This window comes from Leucoraja erinacea, chromosome 1 (assembly GCF_028641065.1).
Source record: "Leucoraja erinacea ecotype New England chromosome 1, Leri_hhj_1, whole genome shotgun sequence".
In the NCBI taxonomy this organism is placed as follows: Eukaryota; Metazoa; Chordata; class Chondrichthyes; order Rajiformes; family Rajidae; genus Leucoraja; species Leucoraja erinaceus.
In genome coordinates, this window is record NC_073377.1 from 61914797 (window position 1) to 61938562 (window position 23766).

General features: G+C 42.1%; 1 protein-coding gene across 1 annotated transcript in view; it reads left to right on the plus strand.

Moving 5' to 3' along the window:
* Positions 1–23766, plus strand: part of LOC129697235 (zeta-sarcoglycan) — an 877180-nt gene that overhangs the window by 461901 nt on the left and 391513 nt on the right. The window contains exon 2 of the mRNA XM_055635588.1: positions 3174–3368. Coding sequence (XP_055491563.1) covers positions 3174–3368 — 195 coding nt within the window. The remainder of the gene's footprint in view (positions 1–3173; positions 3369–23766) is intronic.

Below are 23766 nucleotides of genomic sequence, written 5' to 3' on the forward strand. Positions count from 1 at the left end.
AAATACACTACGAGTGAACTGAGCTTGATCTATTTTGATAGAATTAGCAAATTGCAATTTGATCTGTTGTATAGTAAAGGGTGAATATCTCAATTTTCTAAAAAACATTGACTTGAAGGAAATGTGAAGAGTAAATATGATAAAGGGAGAATCCCCTATTTTCAGCAACCAAATAATTTTTGGATGAGAACAAGACCAACTTTCTTTTAAATAGCATCCACATAAGGGACCAGATTCAGTTTAGTTTACTGTCGCGTGTACCGAGATACAGTGAAAAGCTTTAGTTGCGTGCTATCCAGTCAGCGGAAAAGCAATACTTGATTGCAGTGGAGCCATTTAGAGTGTATAGATATATGATATGAGAATAACGTTTAGTGCAAGGCAAAGCCAGCAAAGTCTGAACAAGGATAGTCAAAGGGTAACCAATGAGGTAGATAGCAGTTCAGCACTGCTCTCTAGTTGAGGTAGGATGATTCAGTTGCCTGATAACAACTGAGAAGAAACTGCCACTGAATCTGGAGGTGTGCGTTTTCACACCTTTTGAGGGGAGAAGAGGGAGTGTCCAGGGTGCACACACAGGCATCGAGACAAAGTTGGAGAGGGAACAGAAGAACACCAGAAAATAGCAGGAGTTGGCCATTTGCCCACTCAAATATGTCCGCCATTCAGTATGATCATAGCTGATCTATGCTGGACTCAACTCTTCTGCTATCCCAGTTCCGCCAAACCCTAATTTCTTGTATATTTTCAATAGAAGAACTGCTGGTAGAGCTGCTGCCTCAGAGACCCAGGTTCCACCCTGCCTTTGCGTGCTCTCCCTGTGCCCGTGAGTAGTTTCCTCTGGGTGCTCCAGTTTCCTCCTACATCTCAAAGATGTGTGGACTTGTAGGTGAATTGGATTCTGTGACATTGCCCCTGGTGTGTAGGGAGTGGATGCAAAAGTGGGATAAAATGGGATAACACAAGTGTGAGGGAGTAATCAATGGTCAGCATGGACTTGTGGGCTGAAGGGCCTGCTTCCACACTGTATCTCTAACTAAAATGATTTACCTATCTCCATCCAAAATTAATCTAATGATCTAATTCTAAAGATTCACTACTCTTTGAGAAGGGATTTTTATGCACCTCAGTTTTAAATGACAGGCCCCAAATTCTGCTGCTATGTCTCCTTATTTGTGACTCGCCAGTGAGTGAAAACATCCACTATACAAGCCCCCTCAGCATCTTGTACTTTTTAATTAGATCAATGGCTAAAATGATCTCTTCTGCGTGCACATGATTTGTATCCCCCTATTCCCTGCAGTTCCATGTGCCTATCTAAAAGTCGTAGGAGGTAAGCCATTTTGAGCAAAGCTTTGAAATGTTTGGTCCAGGACAGATTATTGGTGATATATAAGACGAGGAACTTGAATCACTCGACTATTTCCACATTGGCCCTATTGATGCTATACTCCACCACGATTGTCTTCCACTCCACATTCAGCCCATCAAGACCCCTTAAGATCTTGTATCAAAACTAACATGTTGAACTGGATATCGATATGCATTGCAAGTAAATGAAATTTGGAGGCTGTCACTGTATATCTTTGATAGGTGCCGCCCGTGAGGCTGCTAAAGAAGATGTGAGCCCATGGTATCAAAGCGCAGATACTAGCATAGATGGCAGGTTGGCTGGATGGCAGAATGAAAGGAGTGGCAATAAAAGTGGCATTTTCTGGTTGACTGCCAGTGACTAGCGGAGTTCCACAGGGCTCGGTGCTGATGCTGCTACACTTCACGTTGTATATCAATTATTTGGATGAGGGATTGAAGGCTTTGTGGCCAAGTTTGCAGATGATACGAAGATAGGTGGAGGGGCAGGTATAGTAGAGACAGCAGAGACTGCAGAAGGACTGGGATAGGTTGGGAGAGTGGGCAGAGAAGTGGCAGATGGAATACAACATGTGGAGTCACGCATTTTGGTAGTAGGGATAAAGGCGTAGACTCTTTTCTAAATGGGGAGAGAATTCAGAAATAATTGCAAAGGGACTTGGGAGTGCTGGTGCTGGATTCCCTAAAAGTTAATTTGCAAGTCAAATTGGTAGCAAGGTAGGTAAACACAATGCTGGCATTTATTTTGAGAATACAAAAACAAGGATGTAATGGTGAAGCTCTATAAGGCGCTGCTCAGACCGGACTTGGAGTATTGTGAGCAATATTCAGCCCCATATCTGAGTAAAGATGCGCTGGGGAGGGTCCAGAGGTGGTTTATGAGAATGATCCCAGGAATTAGTGGGTTAACATATGATGAGCGTTTGACAGCACTCGGCCTCTATTTGCTGGAGTTTAGAAGCATGAGGGGTGAAGTGAAACCTGCTGATTAGTAAAAGGCCTGAATAGAGTAGATAGTGAAAGGATGTTTCCACTAATGGGAGAGTCTCGGACCAGATCCCAATTAAGGGGTGTTCCTTTAGGAAGGAGATGAGGAGGAATTTATTTAGTCAGAGAGTGGTGATTCTGTGGAGGCCAATTCAATGGATATTTTTAAGACAGAGATAGATAGATTCTTGATTAGTACGGCTGTCAGGGATTATAGGGAGAAGGCAGTAAAATGGGGTTAAGAAGGAAAGATAGATCAGCCGTGATTGAATGGCAGAGTAGACTCCATGGGCTGAATGGAATAATTCTGCTCTTATGACGTGAACTTACGAACTTTGACATGCATAAATCATATCACACAAAATTCAATTGTGTTTATGTTTGGATAATTAAATAAGGATTCGATAGTGATTGGACGAGAAGTATTCCGATTAGTTTATCCAGTTAAAGTTTCTGAAATTATTCCTTCTAAATGTTTGTAAGTATTTACCTACCGTTGTGCACTTCTGGCATTGTTTCCATATTGCATTTGTGTTTTTTCAAACCATATTCTAAAACCTTATGCCATATTAAAGATTCCCAATAAATAGATTCCAGTGTTCTCTTTGTTTTGCATTGAATTTGTAAATTTGAACTCATGGTATTTAATTTATTTTAATTACTAATTCCAAACCTATTGAAATTCCAGGACATTGGTACTAGTTACTCTGAATCTGACTTTGTTAAATGGCAATTAACATAAATTAATTGAATTAAAGTCATTGTCAATAACTAAGGAATTGGTGGTAAATGCTGTTATTTTATTTTGTTTGCAGATGACAAGAGAACAGTATATCTTGGCAACACAACATAACAACCTGCAGAGACCGGAAAATCAGCAAGTCTATCAAGTAGGAATTTATGGGTGGCGGAAGCGGTGTCTATACTTTTTTGTGCTTCTCCTGATGGTGACAATGATTGTCAATCTTGCATTGACAATATGGATATTGAAAGTAATGAAATTCTCAGTGGTAAGTGCCTGTTCAGTGAAGATTGTTGAAATACTTTGATTTTCAGTACACCAGACAGTGAAGTTGTAGCATGTATGGTGAAATATTAATAATTTTAAGGTAGTTGAAAGTGGTCCTTTCTGTGGATTGCATCTAATTTAGCAGCCAATGAGGGAGATAATTAAAGTCAGTCTGTGCTCTTCTTGTTGATGGCCTTCAAACAGCAGACAAAACGATTAGTATACAAAAGTGAATCTTGCTGTAATGATGGTGTTGTGACTTACCTTTTCCCTCTTGTGCAAATAATTTCCACAAATATATCTGGAAAGGATTGGATCGAGTATCGAGTGGATGTGGAGAGGGTGTTTCGACTAGTGGTAGCGTCTAGAACTAGCGGTCATAGCCTCAGAATTAAAAAGATGTTCCTTTAGGAAGGAGATGAGGAGGAATTTCTTCAGTCACATGGTGGTGAATCAGTGGAATTCTTTGCCACAAAAAGTTGTAGAGGCCGTCAATTGATATTTTAAAGCCAGAGATAGGTAGATTCTTGATTAGTACAGGCGTCGGGGGTTACAGGGAGAAGGCAGGAGAATGGGGTTAGGACGGAGATAACAAATAGATTATTGAATGGCGGAGAAGACTGGATGAGCTGAATGGCCTAATGCTGCTCCTATCACATATAAACATATGAATATGAATATCAAAAAGCAGCATTCTGGGAAGCCAAACAAATGATCTGCTCATGGACCACTCAGATGGCCTTCTCTAAGCTTGGGCTGGTTAAGGCCTTTTCTGCAATTTGCAGATGTTTCTGATGTTAATTATATTTTGTATTAAGCTTTTAAACTTTTGAAACATTTTAATTATATGTATTTAATTAAGAATACATGTTATGTACATTGAACTACATGAACATAGCATACCAAAACCTTGCTTTATAAGGTGGTTTCATGAACGAATGAGTATGGCTGTGTGAAATGCACCAGTTTTAGTTGGTGAAATGTTAGGATATGAAGGCAACTTGGCTCGACAACATAAAGGACACCCTTGGACCTTTTGTCAAGTGTCTTGAATTGTCATATGTACCGAAACAGAATAATGAAATTATTACTTACCGCAGCACAACAGGTTTGTATAATAAATATGGTACTCAATGGATAATATAATAAGTAAACATCAAAAAAGTTCAATGAATAAAAAAATATAATACAAAAAAAAACTTAGCCCTAAATTAAAAATGCAACAAAGGCAGTTCGTAGTTCAGAGTTTAGTTAGTGTTTGTAGTGTTCAATAGCCTGATGGTTGTTGGGGGGAAACTGTTCCTGAACCAGGAAGTTACTGTTTTCAACTTCTATGCCTTCTTCCCGATGGCAGGAGTGAACTGAGACCATAGTTAGAGTGGTGTGGATCCTTGATGATCCCGAATTTTTGAGGTAGTGTCTCCTATAGACCACTTCATAATAGAAAGTATTATATTTCTTGATTCTGTTTAAGCTGCAAGTATTTCAATTTTTTTTTAAACAAGTGCTTTATTGGTCTTTATCCGACTTAATAAACAGTAACTGCATAAGACCACCAACCCTTTGCCTCCTTCAATCCAGAAAAAGACAGTCACGGTCTATCCAGTCTCTCTTAAATTATTCGCCAATGCATTCATATCCTTCAATAAGGAGACTAAAACCATGCACAGTGCACCCTACTTGGCTCTCTAATCCTGGCAGCATATTGCAAAACTTATTTTGCACCCCATCCAAAGGCAGCACATCATTTATAACCATATACCAATTACAGCACGGAAACAGGCCATCTCGGCCCTTCTAGTCCGTGCCGAACACTTAAGGGCCTGTCCCACGAGCATGCGACTCCATGCGGCAAGCGCAACCTAACGTGGTCGCTTGAGCAGTACGGCCTCGCGGGGTCAGTCCCACTTCGATTGCCGGAGCCGTATGGAGTTGTGCGAAGCTGGTCCCGACATCACGCGTTGCTCCGAAAAGCTGACTGTGCTCAAAAACTCCGCGCGGCAACGACCTGCCGCCGCCACGTCGGGCGTGCGCAGCGTCTCGATGCTGTACACAGCGTCTTGATGCCATACGTCACGCGTGAACTTCCCGCGGACTTCGCTCGAACTTCACGTCACTCACTCGACCTCCGCGCGGCCCCCGCTTCCAGTTCGGTCGCGCTCGCCGCATGCAGGCGCATGCTGGTGGGACCGGCCCGGTACAGGGATCACTCGACCGTCGTGCGGCTTCCGGTTTGGTCGCGCTTGCCGCATGCAAGTCGCATGCTCGTGGGACAGGCCCTTTACTCTCACCTAGTCCCCTCTACCTGCACTCATACCATAACCCTCCATTCCTTTCCTGTCCATATACCTATCCAATTTATTTTTAAAATGATAAAATCGAACCTGCCTCCACCACTTCCACTGGAAGCATATTCCACACAGCTACGAACTCTGAGTAAAGAAGTTCCCCCTCATGTTACCCCTAAACTTTTGTCCCTTAATTCTCAAATCATGTCCTCTTGTTTGAATCTTCCCTACTCTCAATGGAAAAAGCCTATCCACGTCAACTCTGTCTATCCCTCTCATAATTTTAGAGCGCTTTCTGCGCTCCAATGAATAAAGACCTATCTTGTTCAACCTTTCTCTGTAACTAAGGTGCTGAAACCCAGGCAACATTCTAGTAAATCTCCTCTGTACTCTCTCTATTTTGTTGACATCTTTCCTATAATTTGGCGACCAAAATTGTACACCATACTCCAGAATTGGCCTCACCAATACCATGTACAATTTTAACATTACATCCCAACTTCTATACTCAATGCTCTGATTTATAAAGGCCAGCACACCAAAAGCTTTCTTTACCACCCTATCTACATGAGATTCCACCTTCAGGGAACAATGCGGTTATTCCTCGATCCCTCTGTTCAACTGCATTCCTCAATTCGCTACCATTTACCATGTACGTCCTATTTTGATTTGTTCTGCCAAGATGTAGCACCTCACACTTATCACCATTAAACTCCATCTGCCATCTTTCAGCCCACTGTTCCAAATGGCCTAAATCTCTCTGGAGACTTTGAAAATCTACTTCATTATCCACAACACCACCTATTTTAGTATCATCTGCATACTTACTAATCCAATTTACCACACCATCATCCAGGTCATTGATGTATATGACAAACAACAGTGGACCCAACACAGATCCCTGAGGCACCCCACTAGTCACCGGCCTCCAACCTGACAAGCCGTTATCCACCATTACTCTCTGGTATCTCCCATTCAGCCACTGTTGAATCCATCTTGCTACTCCACTATTAATACCCAACAATTGAACCTTCTTAACCAACCTTCCATGTGGAACCTTATCAAAGGCCTTACTGAAGTCCATATAGACAACATTCACCGCTTTACCCTCATCAATTTCCCTAGTAACCCCTTCAAAAAATTCAAGAAAATTAGTCAAACATGACCTTCCAGGCACAAATCCATGTTGACTATTCCTAATCAGACCCTGTTTATCCAGATGATTTATGTAATGCAGCGACCGCAATTCCACATTGTAATACAAATGAGGCCTTATCAAGTTTTTACAGCTCTCAAAACTTCCCAAGTACGCCGCACACCTTTACCTCTATATCTACTTATGTTGCCTCTTTCTGGTTGCTATGGGCTTGTACCGCAAGGGCCCTCTGTATTTCAATGCTCCCGAGAGTCCTGCCATTTACTGCACACTTCCTGTGGCAATTGACTTCTCAAAGAGTTACCCATCTGTTTGTGCAGATTAACTTCCATCTGCCATATCCCTGCCCACAACGTGCCAACAGATTGTTACAATGGTATCAAATCCAAGCAATGATTTTATTCATAACAGCAATAAATCATGACCATATATTTAAGGACAACTGGTATAATGCTGATGCTGACGCTCAGAATCAGGAACTGATTTCTTTTTGTGCGGAGCAAGTATTTTGAATGTTCCGTAGAGTGGCAGATCTTCTGGGTGGACATTCAAAAAAATAGCTGTCTCCCAATTAATGAAGGGAATTGAAATGACTTGATCTCACAGGTGATGAGCAGCAGTGAGCTATTCATTGCTTTGTCTTCAACTTTAGTATCTCAAACACTTTCTGCATACTTATCACCGACCTTTTTGTGTTTATAAAGTTGTACAATGCACAACACCATAATGATGCTGGGAGCGGACAATAGTTGCCTCTGAATTTAGTACATATAACCATATAATGCCAGATGTGTATCCTTATTTCCGTGTGTGCTTTATTGCCAATTCCTCAAAGTGATGCCATTAATTCAGGTTTCCTTATTTTACACACAGCCGTTTTAATGAAAATGGTTCAGTATTCAGTACCTGTTTTTAATGGTTTATATGAACTCCAGTTGTATGATAAATATAAAAGAAAAAAATAATGTGTACCTATTTGCAGTGCTCTAAAATATTCATCAATAGCAGATTTGGAACTTTATTCTTTGGCTCCATACACTTGTGCATTGAGCTGTAGTTTATTTTTAAATGAAAGAGTTGTGCTTTGTATTATTTTTGCTGATTTATACAGAAACCCAAAATACTGATTAATTCTACTAATAATTTCCGAGAGTGCCATGGGCTGCAGGGGTTTACAGGCAATATGTATGTATGCAGGAGGAAGAAAAACACAAACAGTGAAAACTAATAAATACGATTAATGGAAAATCTTGTCGGCTGAAAGGGGAAAATCAAGTTGTGGGCACTATAGTGCTGATATTTGGAGCCTGCAATCTGGTGAATCTGTTTAGCTGAGTATGATGGCTTTGGAAACTGTCAAGAAATAAAGCTTGGTGCATTGTAGACATACGAGAAACATGGCTGCAAACAGTTGAACACACAAATGCTATGAGCAAGTGAATTCACATATTTTGACCTCGTAATTTTGAAATCATATATATATATATTTTTTTAAATATTTTTATTAGAAGCAATGTACAGTAGTATAAACCGCGGCATATGACAAAATACATTTAATGTACATCTTCCATTTTTAATTTAACAAGAAAGAAATAGACCAAGAGAAAAAGAGTGAGAAAGAGAGAGACCGAAAGAAATAGTGAATGTTTGAAATCATATTTTGAATGTCATTAACCTTGATGGAAAACCTCAAAATAAAGACATTAGGATAGAAAGTTGCTGTCCGTACGGAGTTTGGACGTTCTTCCTGTGACCTGTGCGGGTTTTCCCCAGCATCTCTGGTTTCCTCCGACACTCCTAAGATATACAGGTTTGTTGGTTAATTGGCTTGGTAAAATTGTCCCTAATGTGTGTAGGATAGTGTTAATGTGCGAGGATTGCTGGTCGGCGTGGACTCAGTGGGCCGAAAGGCTAGGTTGTTCCTAAGTGAACAATTTAAATTATTTTCTGGAATATCACAATTGATTATTTTCTCCTATGATGATTGGTGCCAATTATAAGATGTCATTTGTTGAGGTATTGTGAAATTTGTGCCGTTTAACTATAACCATGTTGCATTTATTGAAATTAATTCACTTGTAATGCTTTCTGTCATAAAAGGAAGGCAATGGACACATGGGCTTGGAAATCAGGTTGTACCTAAATGTGGCTGCAGCCCCACTGTGACAGCGAGAGTCAGCTTGATGCTGATGCTCAAGAATTATGATCTTCCCGCTTCATTAAGATGTGACAAGGATAGTGAGGATGTCAATCACACCCCAGAGATACTGCACTACTTATGAAGAGGAAGAATCTTTTTAAACTAGTTTGCAACCTTTTTCAAGAGTGAGGAATTCAGGGGAGAATAGAGATGCATTCACTGAGCAGAAATGTTAGGCCCCCCCCCCACCCCATTCATGTCCTCCAGAGATTCCTCCAGCAAGACGTTCCCAGGAACATAAGACATAGAAACAGAAGTAAGACATTCAGCCCCTCAAGCTAATTCTGCCAATTATCGATATCATGACAAACCCCTGGTTTAACTCTGTGTGCATGGCCCCTAAATGCTTGAAGACCTTTGGTTAGCACAGTTATATTTTAAAAAAAACATCAATTGACATTTTCGGAGGAGTTCCGCATTTCACTTACCTATAATCTCAACATCTCTTTGAATGGAGTGCCTGACCTACTGAGGTACTCCAACGCTTTGTGTCTTTTTTTTTTGTAAACCAGCTTCTGCAGTTCCTTGTGCCTAGAAATGGCCCACAACATCTCTTTGAATCAAGAAGAAGCAACTTTGCCTGTCACATTTCCCATTCAGTTGAGTTAAAATTAATTTTTCTGTCATTTCAGTGGCAGCACGATGGGATTCAAGTCAAGAGTATTTTTGTCATATGTCCCAGAGAGAACAATGATATTCTTACGAGTAGCAGCACAACAGAATATGTAAATATAGCACTCAGTGTACAATATAACAAAGACAATTTTTTTTTTGATAAAATACATCTCTTGATGCTCCTGAACACATCATCAGTGATGTAACCTGGATCATTGGGTGTTTTGGGTCCTTCAACACCCTCGCCCAGGCAACCCAGCCGTGGTTAATCAAACCACGACTTGTATTCAGGTGGCATTCGCTCCTCCCCATGGACCTTCTCTCCAGATATATAGATATATAGATATATAGATATAGATATAGATATAGATATAGATATAGATATAGATATAGATATATATATAGATAGTTATATATATATATAGTTATATAACTATTTTATGACTATCGTTACTTGACATTTATATAAATGTGATAATTTTCTTTTCAGTATTTTAATAAATAGTTTGGAATATTTATTTTGTGATGTTTCAAAATGTTTGCAGCATGGTAGAGCAGGTGCTATGTTGCTCAGTAACTGAGGTGGTGAAGTGAGTGAACGATTTGTCTTGTGCATACTAAAAACAAACAAGTGTGAGCTCTTCAGTGACTGCCTGCTGGAAAGGGGCTGTTCAGATTGCCAATGTCCTATTTCCCTTAATGCCTTCACCTGCTCCATAACTGCTCGTAATATTGATGATGACAAGGTTGAGCCTGCAGTACAGTTCATTCTGACACTCTCACTGCTGAGTACTCCAGGGCTTTTCCCTATCTGCACAGGCACTGGAACAGTCATTGCAACATGCCAGAAATTTACTCTCTCGTTTTTGACCGTATGGCTTTCATTTTACGCCTGCTGTCCATGGACACAGGATATTAACTGTTGCCAGTAAATAACCCACTGTAATAGTATGGCTGAAATTTCCCTGGCAGGGCAGAAGAAAGACATTGCTGCAATAACCACAATCGTGGGAAATAACCTGCCTTTGGTCTAGCGCCAGCAGAATGCTTAGGCTTGGGTTGAGTTGAGTGGCAGCAGTGTGCTTATAGTCAATGTCACCCTGCACCATAGGGAACTCTGTGATCCTTGCATCGCTGCCTGTTGCCTCCAGCAAGAATTTCATAGGAACATAAGGCATAGAAACAGAAATAGGACGTTCAGTCCCTTGAGCTAATTCTGCCAATCATTGATATCATGACAGATTCCTGGTTTAACTCCATGTTCGGGGCTTTCTCCTAAGTCTTTTAAGACCATTGATTGGCACAGTTATAATTTTAAAAGGAAAGATTAATTGGCTTTTACAGATGAGTTCCCACATTTCACACCTTTAATCTGACGATCTTTTCGAATGTAGCGCCTTCTTTATGCATCAGTTGACAATCGACACTGAAATGTTGCAAATATTTACATCTTCAGCCGAGAAGAAGATGACACTTCAAAGCTGGATGTGGTATTCATCTTGGCATCCACCAGCAATGAGGTTCAGGCCCTGCCCTGCAGATAAGGCTGAAGAAGCTGAAGCTGGCAGCTTTCACTGGTATCATTGTGGTAGTTCATCTGTCTCCCAAATTGTTCTATGCCTACATTTGGGAAGTAGAACTTCCACCTATTAACCTGGGTGGATGTATCCCCTGTTGAAAACCCTTTCTTCTTTTCCAGCAGTTTGCTCCATACTGTGTGCCTTCTACCCAAAGTCCTTGTCAAGCTGTGTTGCATTCATGAACCATCAAACACTCATCATGCATTAACCCAATCATCCTCGGGATTAATGGAGTCAAAGGTTTGTTGAGATTTATTGATCTTTCACAAAGTCAGTCACACGTGTGTGTGTGTGTGTGTGCTCCGTACAGACATAGTTGGGATCAAACACGGGTCTCCGGCGCTGTAAGGCGACAACTCTACTGCTGCACCACCTGGAGAATTTCAACATTAATGTCCTTGTCAGAGAGGTAGCTCCCAAGATATGGGAAGTGAACCATCTTTTGACTTCATTGTCAGAGAGCAAAATGGTGCAGACTTTGAAAATAAGTGGAGGTCCTCTTGTTTTATGGATGTTCAACATAAGACATTCACCAAAGTATGTAGAGGATGAGCTAGTTATGTCTTGGAACGTGGCTTGAAGCACATCCAAACTTAAATATCATCTTCAGATTGCAGTTTGACTTTTAAGGTCCAGGTGATCTTAGTTCAGGAAGTTGATTTGAATATTTTCCCATGAGTTCTGAAGATTAATTCCACTCCCATGGGAAATGTGTTGGCAGTGAGATACAACATTACAATGAGAAAGACTAAGAAACAATTTGTGAGAAGGAAATTATCTTATTTTTTGACAATGTTTTTCACTGAAAATTTGGTTTTGTGAGGGACCTATTGAACAGTGCATGTCCTGCATACCATTGTGGTGTAAATGTTAGAGAGAGAGAGGATTGTCTGTGGACAGTTGAATTTGACAATCCTCGGGATTAATGGAGTCAAAGGTTTATTGAGATTTATTGATCTTTCACACAGTCAGTCACACACCAGTAAATAGTTGCTGATCACTGAATAGTTCTGGTGGGGATCCAACACATTATGTTTATACAAGCCCATCTGTGGTTCAGGATGTGCACTCTAATTGATATCATGATCTACATTGTTAATTTCCATGCATCCTCTTGTAGGTCTCATCTGTATGGTAGACACAAGGCACTGCAGATACTGCTTTGCAAAAAAAGACACAAAGTGCTGGAGTAACTCAGCAGGCCAGGCAGTGCTTCGGGTGAACATAGAGAAGGCTGAACGAGAGGTTCGGGAGGGTCAAAGAGCAGGGTCAGAAGAAGAGCCTCGACCCGAAATGTCACCCATTCCTTATCTCTGGAGATGCTGCCTGTCCTGCTGAGTTACTCCAGCATTTTGTGTCTATCTTTGGGGAGGAACAAATCCAGGCAAGTACGAAACGGGTATTAATAAACATTTAGACGGGTACATGGATAAGATAGGTTTAGAGGGATATTGGCCTAACGCAGGCAGGTGGGATTAGTGTAGATGGGACATGTTGGTCGGTGTGGACAAGTTGGGCTGAAGGGCCTATTTTCACACTCAATTACTCTAGGACTCGTGCAGATGTGGACAAAAGCCAGAGGTGGGAAGGAGATAAAAGGCTGTGAGATAAGGAGGAAGGGATGTAGGTAGAAGGAGTCAGGGGAAGGGTCAGGGATGCAGGATGGTGGAAGTGATGGATGCACAATCAAGTGGGGCACAGGGAAGAGAGCCAGTCATAGAGCACAGAAACAGGCCCTTTGGCCCAACTCATCCATGCTGACCATGATGCCCCTATCTAAGGCGGCACCAATTTCCCAAGTTGGTCAAGCCTTGTCCTCTCCCTTGAAGGGCCTTCTACATAGTGCCATAGGTAACTTACCTGAACATAATTGACAAGTTCTACCCCGTCTAAGCCCTTGGCACTATGGCAATGCCAGTATTTATTGGGAAAGATAAAATCCTCTACTAAGAAGAGGAAAATGAAGGGGGTGGGGGTGTTGTTGGTTAGTTCCCTAACAATGGAAAATATTCTGTGTACATAAGGTGCTGTCCCTTCATTTTGCGTGTGGCCTCACTCTGGTAATGGAGGACACCCAGGACAGAAACCTTGGTATGGGAAGGGGAGTTAAAATACTTAGCAACTAAGAAATCTAGATGGCCTTGGCTGACTGAGCATGTGTTCATCGAAATTGTTGCCTAGTCTAGGCTTAGTCTCACCAATGTATAGTAGGCCACATCGGGGGCATTGGATGAGGTTAGAGAAGCTGCATGTGAATCTCTTTGTCCCCTACAAGGTCTGCAGGTGTCAATGGATGGATGTGAGGGAGGATGTATAAGGACAGGTGTTATATCTCCAGTGGTTGCAGAGGTGGTTTGGGTGGGAAGGGTTGAATGAACCAAGAAGTTGTGCAGAGAGCAGTGATTGGAAGATGCAACTAATGATGTGATTCTCTGCGGAATGCAGAAAGGAATGGAGGTGGGAAGATGTGATTGGTTGTGGGATCACCGCAACCTCTCTTCCAGCTTTCTCCCTCCTACTATAATCTGAAGAAGGGGCCTGAATGAAATGCCACCGATCCATGCTAACCAGTGTTACAGCCTGACCCAGTGAGTTATTCCAGCACCTTGGTGGAGTTATGGACTTCGACCTCCAGAGTCCTCTGTGCATCAATGCTGTTAAGGGTCATGCAATTACATGTATATTTTGACCTCCCAAAGTGCAACACCACACACTTGCTCAGATTAAACTCTATCTGCCATTCGCCACACATTTCTGTAGCTGATGTGTATACCGCTGCATGCTTTGACAGCCTCCCTCACAGTCCATGATCTCAGCAATCTTGGTATCAGGCACTGAAGATGGATGTCAAAATCACATCTGGTCCTTTTTTCCCCCAATATTTTGAGCTATGAGATTTCCAATCTTTTGCGAGTCTTGTGTCTAGCAGCTCTAATTCTCATTCATTCAGATACCTCCTATTTCAGTTGACTATTTTCATTGGTCATGAGTCGCCAGAGCTGAGTGGTGTGATTTACAGGCATGCATGATTTCAGGAGATGCAAACTTACCTGCAGAATGATTCAGTGATTGAGACACAAGGAACTGCAGATGCTCAAAACCCAAGTGAACACAAAGTGCTAGAGGAACTCAGTAGGTCAGATCGCATTGGTGGTGGGAATAGACAGGCAACTTTTTGTTCTATTCCAACTGCGATGCTGCCTGACCTGCTGAGTTCCTGCAGTTCCTTGTGTCTGAATGAGTGAGTCATTCTGAAGGTAAATTTGCAATTCCAACGTGACTCCTGAAATTATGCATTTATGTGGAGGTGTTGTACATCATGCATGCATGTAAACCCCACTGCTCGACTCTGGGGACACATGAGCAAGGAAAAAAGTCAACACTTGCAGTTACTGAAATGGGAGGCAGGTGATCGAATAAAACATTCTGACAATACCTGAAAGAATAACAGAAATAGTTTCAATGTTCCCAGAACTTGAATTCCATTGCCACCAAAGTAACATGATAATTTAAAAAAAAATCTATAATAAATAAATTCTCTTGCTTTAGATAGGTAAACTCAGACTTTTCAGTCCTCATCTTAGATCAATAGTACAACCTTTCCAGAGTCTGACCAATAGCATAGAATTATCTTGAGAATTAAGGGACAGAAGTTTAGGGGTAACATGAAGGGGAACTTCTTTACTCAGAGAGTTGTAGCTGTGTGGAATGAGCAATTCCAGTGAAGGTGAAATTGGAGGCAGGTGTTGTTCATGCATGCATTTAAACCCCACTAACTTGGATAGTTATATGGAAGGAAAAAAGTATGGAGGGTTATGAAATGGGAGGAACATCAGGTAGATTCTGACTAGGGGAGAATACAGTGTTTGGTTCCCACGGACTAGAAAAGTAACGAGATTTAAAAAAAAATCTGTTTTCCGTGCTGTAATTGTTAAACTATGGTTTGTTCTTATAATGGTTATTTTCCAGTGTGATATAGAATATGTATTATACGTTTTGCTGAATGTTTTAAAACCGTTGTGTTAAAATACGTGGTGAAAGATCACCAGTTTTTTTTTTTTTTTGCACTTCTATGCAACAAGATTTCAAACTCTAATAGATTTATTAAACTCACAGTGCTTCATAGTAAATACCATGATAGCAATATTGTTTGTTATAACTTTGAATAGAAACTTTCAATTGTTGAATTCAATATTCTTTGTATTTGACTATTTACTCTCAGAACAGCTCTCACTTGACTGAGTTCTGTTCTACTCAGTAGAATTCGCTTCCCAAAACACCCACACCAAAGCACAGCAATTTCTCTTTTTTTAATTCATTTCTTTCAAATTGATGCTTTACCCATGAATGATGTGCTTTTTACTAGCACATCATTTTTCTAATGGAATTTTGACAACCAAACTTTGATTTTTTTTTTTGCAGTAAACCAGGAAAGCTCATTAGACATTTGTTGCTTTAGTAGTTAAAAGTGCAATATCTTTAGGTCCAAATCATTACATTTAAATATGAAATGCATTGAGCAAATTGCACCATGAGAACACTTAAGTAAAAAAGCACAAGCAGAAAAAAATTGAGATGTAAAGTTGAATATTGAATGAGCTTTGTCAGAAGCAATTTGACATCTCAATTACCTTTGTTGGACTGACTGTAACACTTGTATCTTATTAATCTCTTACCACCTGCTGGTGGTAGTTTAAAGAACTGGTTAATCAAATAAAAGCAGATGGCATTTTAATACAAAAGTGGAATCATATTCCCGCTTTTCATCATAGCTCAATAAAAGTCGACATTATTTGACATTGTGTCAAGATGTAAACATGTAGCCAATGACAGGATTTATTTAGAGTGGTAACTTCAAGATGGGCTGTGTTGAAAAGGGGGGAGGGAAGTGAAGAATGGAAACCTACTGCAGGATTGTCAGTTTGTACAATGTCAGAGGGCACGACCCCCTTGGGTAATTCACTTGGGTAAGTCAGAGTCTTGAGAGGATGGAAGGACGGAAGGAATTTATAGAGGAAATGTAATATTTATGGGTGGATACTGCATTCTGAAGTGTCAGTCCTGTCAAGACCTTGGCAAATATTAGACTTAGAATATTAGAAAAGGCAGTTGGAGCCAAGACGAGCAGATGTGCAATGATGTTGGTTGGTCACTCACAATCAAGCAGACAAATTAATTAAGGAAACAACCACAGTGGAGTGGTTGTGATGCCACAGGAGACAAAATGAGCAATGAATGGCAAGGCCCTGAGGAGTGTTGTAGCACAGGGCGATCTTGGGATACAAGTACACGGTTTCCTGAAAGTGGTGATACATTGGTGAGTGCAAATGACATGCTTGTCGTCACCAGTTGGGACAAAAGTAGGGATGTCATGTCACAGCTGTGCAAGATGTTGATGAAATCTCAATATGGTGTATTGTGTGCATTTCCGGCCTTCCAACCACAGGAAGGACGTGAGTAAGTTAGAGAGTGAAGAAAAGATTCACAAGGATGTTGTTTGGACTAGAGGGCATGTTTGAAGGAAAGATTGGAGAATTTGGAAGTCTTATCCCTGGAGTGAAGGAGGCTGAGGGGTGACCCGAGGATGAGGGGTGACCAGGTAGATGCAAAGTGAGACCTTGAGGCAAAGCGAGACTCAAACATTGGTCTCAATCAAGTGGCTTGAAGCCATTATTTTTTGAAGTCATCTGAATTAGTACCATGCTTGGATCTGGAACAATACGAAACGCATCAACACCAGTGTTGTACTTGGTTCTGCTGATTGCCTTCTCCCAACTTGGATTGAGGATTTTCCATGAATATGACTCTGGTCCGTCAAAAATGAGTGTCCAGAAGATGTAGGTAAATACGTTTCGTGGAAATGGGTTGACACACTCAGCTACCCCCTTTCTATGCTACCCTAGAGGTCGCCTACCATTGTTCATTATTGTCAATTTACTGGCTGGGGACATCAACCTTAACCCTGGCCGAAAAGGTCAGCACCGTGGACGTAAACCAAAGTACCCGTGTGGTTTGTGCTCATTTGCTGTTAAAGATTCTGGCATTCAGTGCTCGATGTGCACAAGTTGGTTTCACCTGAACTACTCCAATGTGTCAAACGACACTTTTGGTTTTCACTTCTAAAATCCAAATGCCATCTGGTTATGTCCATTGTGCGATGTCATCAATCTTGCTAGTTCATTTTTTTTACTCAAGCGACCTCACAAGTATGCTCAACGAGCAATTCATTTGAAAGTCTTACATCTCTGAGTGATGACCCTGATTGTGACGTATGGAATCATGAGAATTTAAGATCATCCAGCCCAATTTGTGCTGGCCACGAAAATAACACTTTAAAGAACTGCTTCTGGGTGGTCTTGTGGAACGACATCCAAAGCAGAGAAAAACCCCCTGCTGAAATGTGTGAAGACAAAGGATGGCTGGACCGTTGTTGGGAGAGATGGTAAGAGTAATACCCCTGATGATGACAATCCTTCGTCCTCCCCCTACACCAGCTATCACACCCGTCAACATGTTAATGGACAAAGAAATGCGTGTAATCGTGATGCTCAAAAGGAGATTCATGGTACCAACAAAGATATTGATCGCAATGATGTTAGCAATGAACATGGGATCAAAATTGCTGCAGGTTAAAAGGAAAATGTGCTGTGATCAATTCATTTATTGAAACTGAAAACCCTGATATCCTTATCGAGTCTGAATCTTGGCTGGACCCATCAATCAAATCTGCTGAGATTCTCCCTCCTCACCTCCAAATATTTAGAAGAACAGAAACTCGCTTGGAGGCGGTGTCTTCTTCGGAGTTAACAATACCATTCCTTGTTTTGAAAGAACTGACTTAGACAACGACTCTGAGTATATCTGGTGTCAAGCTACACTCGAGGGTCAGTCGTTACAGATCGGAAGCTTTTACCGACCACCTGACATGTAAACGGAGCCTCTTTTAGATCTTGGATCAAACATCTCCAAAATTAATGCCTCGTCACGCTCTCCACTTATCATCCTGGAGGGTGATTTCAATGTCCCAGGTGTAGATTGGTCTGACTGCATACAAGTGAACCAAAAGGGACTCTCCAGGAAGCCCTAGCTGACATTACTCTGGAAAATCACCTGTCCCAAAAAGTCACTTTCCCAACCAGGCATAATGTGACAAGTGGCACCGAAAATACTTTAGATTTATTGTTCATTTCGCATCCAGATTTAATTTTGGAAGTTTCATCGTGTGCTGGAATTAGCGATCATTATATTATCCAAGCAAAACTACACAAAAAGCTTAACGTTCCTTCAAAACCATCGTGTAAAATTTCTCTCTGGAGAAAAGTGAACAGTGAGGAATTTAAAGACTTAGCAAAAAAACTGGGAAAAGATTTCTTCAACCTGCAACCAGATAAAAGATCCGTGAAAGACAACTGGGTGTGACTGAGAAACTCTTTAAATAATATTGTTACAAATCATGTTCCTCAAAAGCTCATTAAGGGTCGTGTGTGTCCTCCTTGGTTTTCGGCAAAACTGTAACGTCTCTGCAGTAAGAAAGAGAAGTTTTATATCCGTGCCAAAAAAAGGGGTACAAAACTGGACTGGGACAATTTTACTAGAGTGCGAAAACAAGTCGATTGTGCAATCAGGAGCGCTCATAGACAATATGTTTCTTCTATTCTTGGGGGATAGCAACCCAAGGCTTTTTGGAGATATGTGAAATCCAGACAGACAGACAACACTGGTGTCCAAATGCTTAAAGTGAACAACTGTCTGATCACTGAGGACCAGGCGAAAGCAGAAGCTCTTGCAGATATGGAGCCTTCATCATTTCCAGTTCTACCGCCCAGCCCGTATGCTGATATGCCTGCTATTAAAATTGAGGTACACAAAAATGCTGGAGAAACTCAGCGGGTGCAGCAGCATCTATGGAGCGAAGGAAATAGGTGACGTTTCGGGACAAAACCCTTCTTCAGACTGATAGGGGGTGGGGGGGAGAAGGAAGGAAAAATGGAGGAGGAGGAGGGTGGGGGGATGGGAGGAGACAGCTCGAGGGTTAATGAAGGGGAGGAGACAGCAAGGGCTAGCAAAATTGGGAGAATTCAATGTTCATGCCCGCCGGACGCAGGCTACCTAGGCGTAATATGAGGTGCTGTTCCTACAATTTCCGGTGTTGCTCACTCTGGCAATGGAGGAGACCCAGGACAGAGAGGTCGGATTGGGAATGGGAGGGGGAGTGCTGAGCCACTTAGGTAGGTTCTTGTGGACTGAGCGGAGGTGTTCGGCGAAACGATCGCCCAACCTCCGCTTAGTCTCACCGATGTAAATCAGCTGGCATCTAGAGCAGCGGATGCAGTAGGTGAGGTTGGAGGAGATACAGGTGAACCTGTATTAAAATTAAAATTGAGGTTCTTGGTTCTTGGTTCTTGGGTCCTCCAAAATATTCCAACTGGAATTTAAACTGGAGGTGGTGAAGGGAGGGATTAAGCCAGAAAGGGTATAAAGAACACACTCTATATAATTTGACATAAAACATCCCCACACAGCAGAATCAAAGTTTTCCACTGTGTGGGAAGGCACCAAAGTCAGTCTCTTCCTCCACTGTTCCTCGTGATCAGGGCCTCCCCAAGCCCTCCGCAGTTGCAGGTACGGGCGGCCCGATGTCCAGGACTGCTCGCCGGGGTGATACATGTCCGACGTCGGGGCTGCGGGACGTCCTCGTGGCGTGGACACCAGAGTCGGCCCCCTCCTACTGGAGTCTGCGGCTTCCACAGTCCGCAGGCTGCGCCGGGTGGAGACTGCTGCTGTTGACCCTCTGCAAGGCGCCCCAGGACTCCACGATATTGTTCAGCGCTGCCCGCGTTGGAAGCTCTCCGCACCAGAGCTCCACGATGTTGGAACAGCGGCCCAACACTCTGGAGCTCCAAACGGCGACCCAGGTAGGCATCGCTCGCTCTGCTGCCGCTGTAGCAGCCCTGGTCCGGTTCCCGGTCCCCGGCAGGAAAGGCCGCTCCGATCCAGCTGGTAGGCCGCGAGGTGGGGGGCGAGGACGCGACTCGGAGAAATAGTCGCGTCCCCGCCAGGAAGAGACTGGAAAACGGTTTCCCCCTTACCCTGCCCCCCTCCCCCACATAGAAAAGTTAAAGTTTCCCCCAACACAAAACTTTAGACTAACTAAAAATTAAAAAAGGGTTGAATAACAGACAGGCTGTGTTAGAGGCTGCTGCAGGTTGAAGGTGTCAAGAAGTCATTGCTAAACATCAATACCACAAAAGCAATTGGACCAGACCAGATACAGAATCAAGCCCTCAAAATCGCGGCTGAAGAACTGGCTCCAGTTTTGCAGTTCATTTTCCAACAATCGCTTGACTCAGGTGATGTTCCGCTGGATTGGAGGAAGGCTAACATCACTCCTTTCTTTAAGAAGGGTTCAACCACCAACCCAGCGAATTATCGTCCTGTTTAATTAACAAGTACTTGCTGCAAATTGCTAGAGCATTTAATTGATAGTAATCTGATGTGACACGTGAGCAAACATAACATTCTTGCGGACAACCAACATACATTTAGGAGGCATAGATCATGCGAGTCTCAGCTTATCCTGACGACAAATGACCTGGCCAAGCAACTTGATGGTAACGTCATCATGGATTTAGTAGTGCTGGACTTTTCTAAAGCATTTGATGTCATCCCACACCAGAGACTGCTTCGGAAGCTTGACTTCTATGGTATTCATTCCAACATAAAACGATGGATTTCCAGTTTCCTGACAAAATGTCTTCAATGTGTGTGTGTGTGAACGGAAAGAGCTCCAATTGTCATCCAGTGTTGAGTGGTACACCCCAGGGCACAGTACTTGGCCCACACCTATTTTTGCTTTACATAAATGACATCCATGAAAAAGTCGCAAGTACGACCAGACTATTCGCTGATGATTCTTTGCTGTACCGTCCAATTAAGTCAGCTGATGATGAAGATGCTCTCCAAAAGGATCTCGATACAATGGTTGAGTGGTCACAACAATGGGGCATGCAGTTCAACCCTTCCAAATGTGAAACCATGCGTGTCACCAGAAAGAGGAATCCAGGCGTCACATCCTACAACATACCTGGTGTCACCCTTGAAGAATCCAAACAAACCAAGCATCTTGGCATCAAATTGCAGAATGATCTGCATTGGAATGGTCAGACTCATCATGCAACAGTGAAAGCAACAGGTGTCCTAAACTTCCTGAGGCGCAACTTTCATCATTGTTCAGCTTCTGTCAAGGAGAAGCTGTACTTCACCCTCGTTAGACCTCATTTGGACTACGCAGTTGCAGCATGGGACCCATACACAGATAAAAACATTTATTCCATCGAACGTGACCAAAACAGGCCGCTCGATTTGTTACTAACACCTATGAGAGAGAGAAGCGAGTGTCACCAAACTTCTGAATTCACTGGGGTGGAACCCTCTCCAAGACAGACGTGAAGCTCACCATTTGACCTGTTTTTACAAAATGTTAAATGGTCAGCTCAACATAGATTACAAAACCAACACCAAACCCAAACCAATTAAAAGCAGACGAGGGCATTCAATCGAATTTGAGATACCAGCTACCAAGACAGCAATTCGTGTACAGCAATTCGTTCTTCCCCAGCAAAATTAAAGCAAGGAATAATCCCCCAAGAGTCAATAATTGTCATTTGGACCCCCTAGAGGTCCAAACGAAAATGCCCTGCAGCCCATTTCACGATGGAATAATCTTCACCCTACCCCCCGGTGTGCGCCCTACCATAGTTACCCAACCAGATGCAACTAAATTTAAGGTAGCTCTTTCTTCCCAAAAACCCTTTCTGGCTTAAGTCCTCCCTTCACCACCTCCAGTTTAAATTCCATTTGGAATATTTTGGAGGAGCAAGAAACCAAGAAACAAGAATAGCTTTCACAAGTAAGTGGACTTGGAGATGCATGACATGTTATGGGATTTGGTTTACATATGGATGTGCACACAACGATCACAGACCACACCAGGCCTTTCCTGTTGTCCCCCCCCAAAGAAGTCGCAGAAAATGCTGTGATGATAGACATTCAGCTCGAATTTGGCAATAACTGGTTAAAGATAAGCATGTAACCAACACCCTTATTTGAGCCTATCTGCAGGATAAAAGCGACAACAAGGTCATTGACTATGAAATAATATATGTGGAAAGATGGATCTGCATCCTAATGTTATTGATGAAGGAAATTGAGGAAGCTGCTTGACAAGGTGATATGATCTATTCCAGCAGTGAATGATTCAGAGAATCTGGAAAAAGATGCCATGTGAGATTAAGCCTGTTCTCAGACAATATTCCAAGTGAAAGATGAACGACACTCGTGCTGATTCATCTCAAGGGGTCTCAGAAGATGAAAATCCAGTGTGATCTACTGTGTTCACACCTCACATCTGAGCATGAATGACTGCACAGCAGTATAAGAGGAAATGTCTGTTTGGACACCTTATCATTATTTAAACATAATACAATAAAACAATGTATATTTGATAGGGACGAAGTTGGGGAGAGGGTGCATTTAGGAAATAGGTGCAGAAATGTTTGACCGGCAGAATTTGAGAAAAGAACCACCAATAGAATTGCTCTGCGCTCATCATGTCCCAGACTGGCCCAAAGCCAACTCATATAAGATCTGTTTCTGCTGGATGGGAAATGTATCTGGTGACAGTTGAATAGTTTTCAAATTTCTCGGATATCCTAGAAAACATTGAAGAGTGTTTAAATGTCATACGTACTGGCAACGGAACAATGGAATTCTTACTTGCTTACCTTAATGGGCCTATAAACACAGTAGCACATATATAAAAATATAATAATCACTAAAAGATAAACTAATAACTATAATACGGGCACCTCATGTTTTACGCAGGGGTCACATTTGAAAAGTGGGGCGTAATTCAAAAATGTGTAAATTAAACTTGTTTGTCTCGTGCTGTCAGCAATAAATTTGAGTGTTATTCGCAAAATATGTGTAAATCAAGCTTCGGTCTTGAAGGAATGAGCGCATTATTTCAAAAACGCATAAATCAAATGCGCGTTAAACGCAAAGTGCTTGTACTATGTAAGCATAATAGTGCAGGTCCTCAGTGCAACCAAAGACACAGCCTGTGGAAGATCATAGTAGCTAAGGTTATGTGATGCAATGTTCATTCACACCTCAAGAAGCCGTGTGCCAGGTATGGCACTCCTGAGGCGCTGATCACTCACAATGGGCTGCAGTTCACAGTAGACATCTCTGTGAAATTTTTGAAGGACTGGCATTTTGATCTCTGAGCATCATCTGTTCACTCTCCAGATTAATGGAAAGGCGGAGAATGTTGTGAAAGAACTGCTGAAGGAGGCTGTGTAATCAGTCAGGCCCCCACTTGATCAGTCCAGACTACATAACAGATTGGCACAAGGGATGACAAACCGGTCCCATGCAGAGACTAATATGTAAATGTACAAGACCTATCCAGACAGGCAACCGAGTGTTATGGGACAGCTGGCATCAGTCTGAAGGAGATAAGCACAGCGAGTATTGGGCAGAGCATCGGCAGATACAAT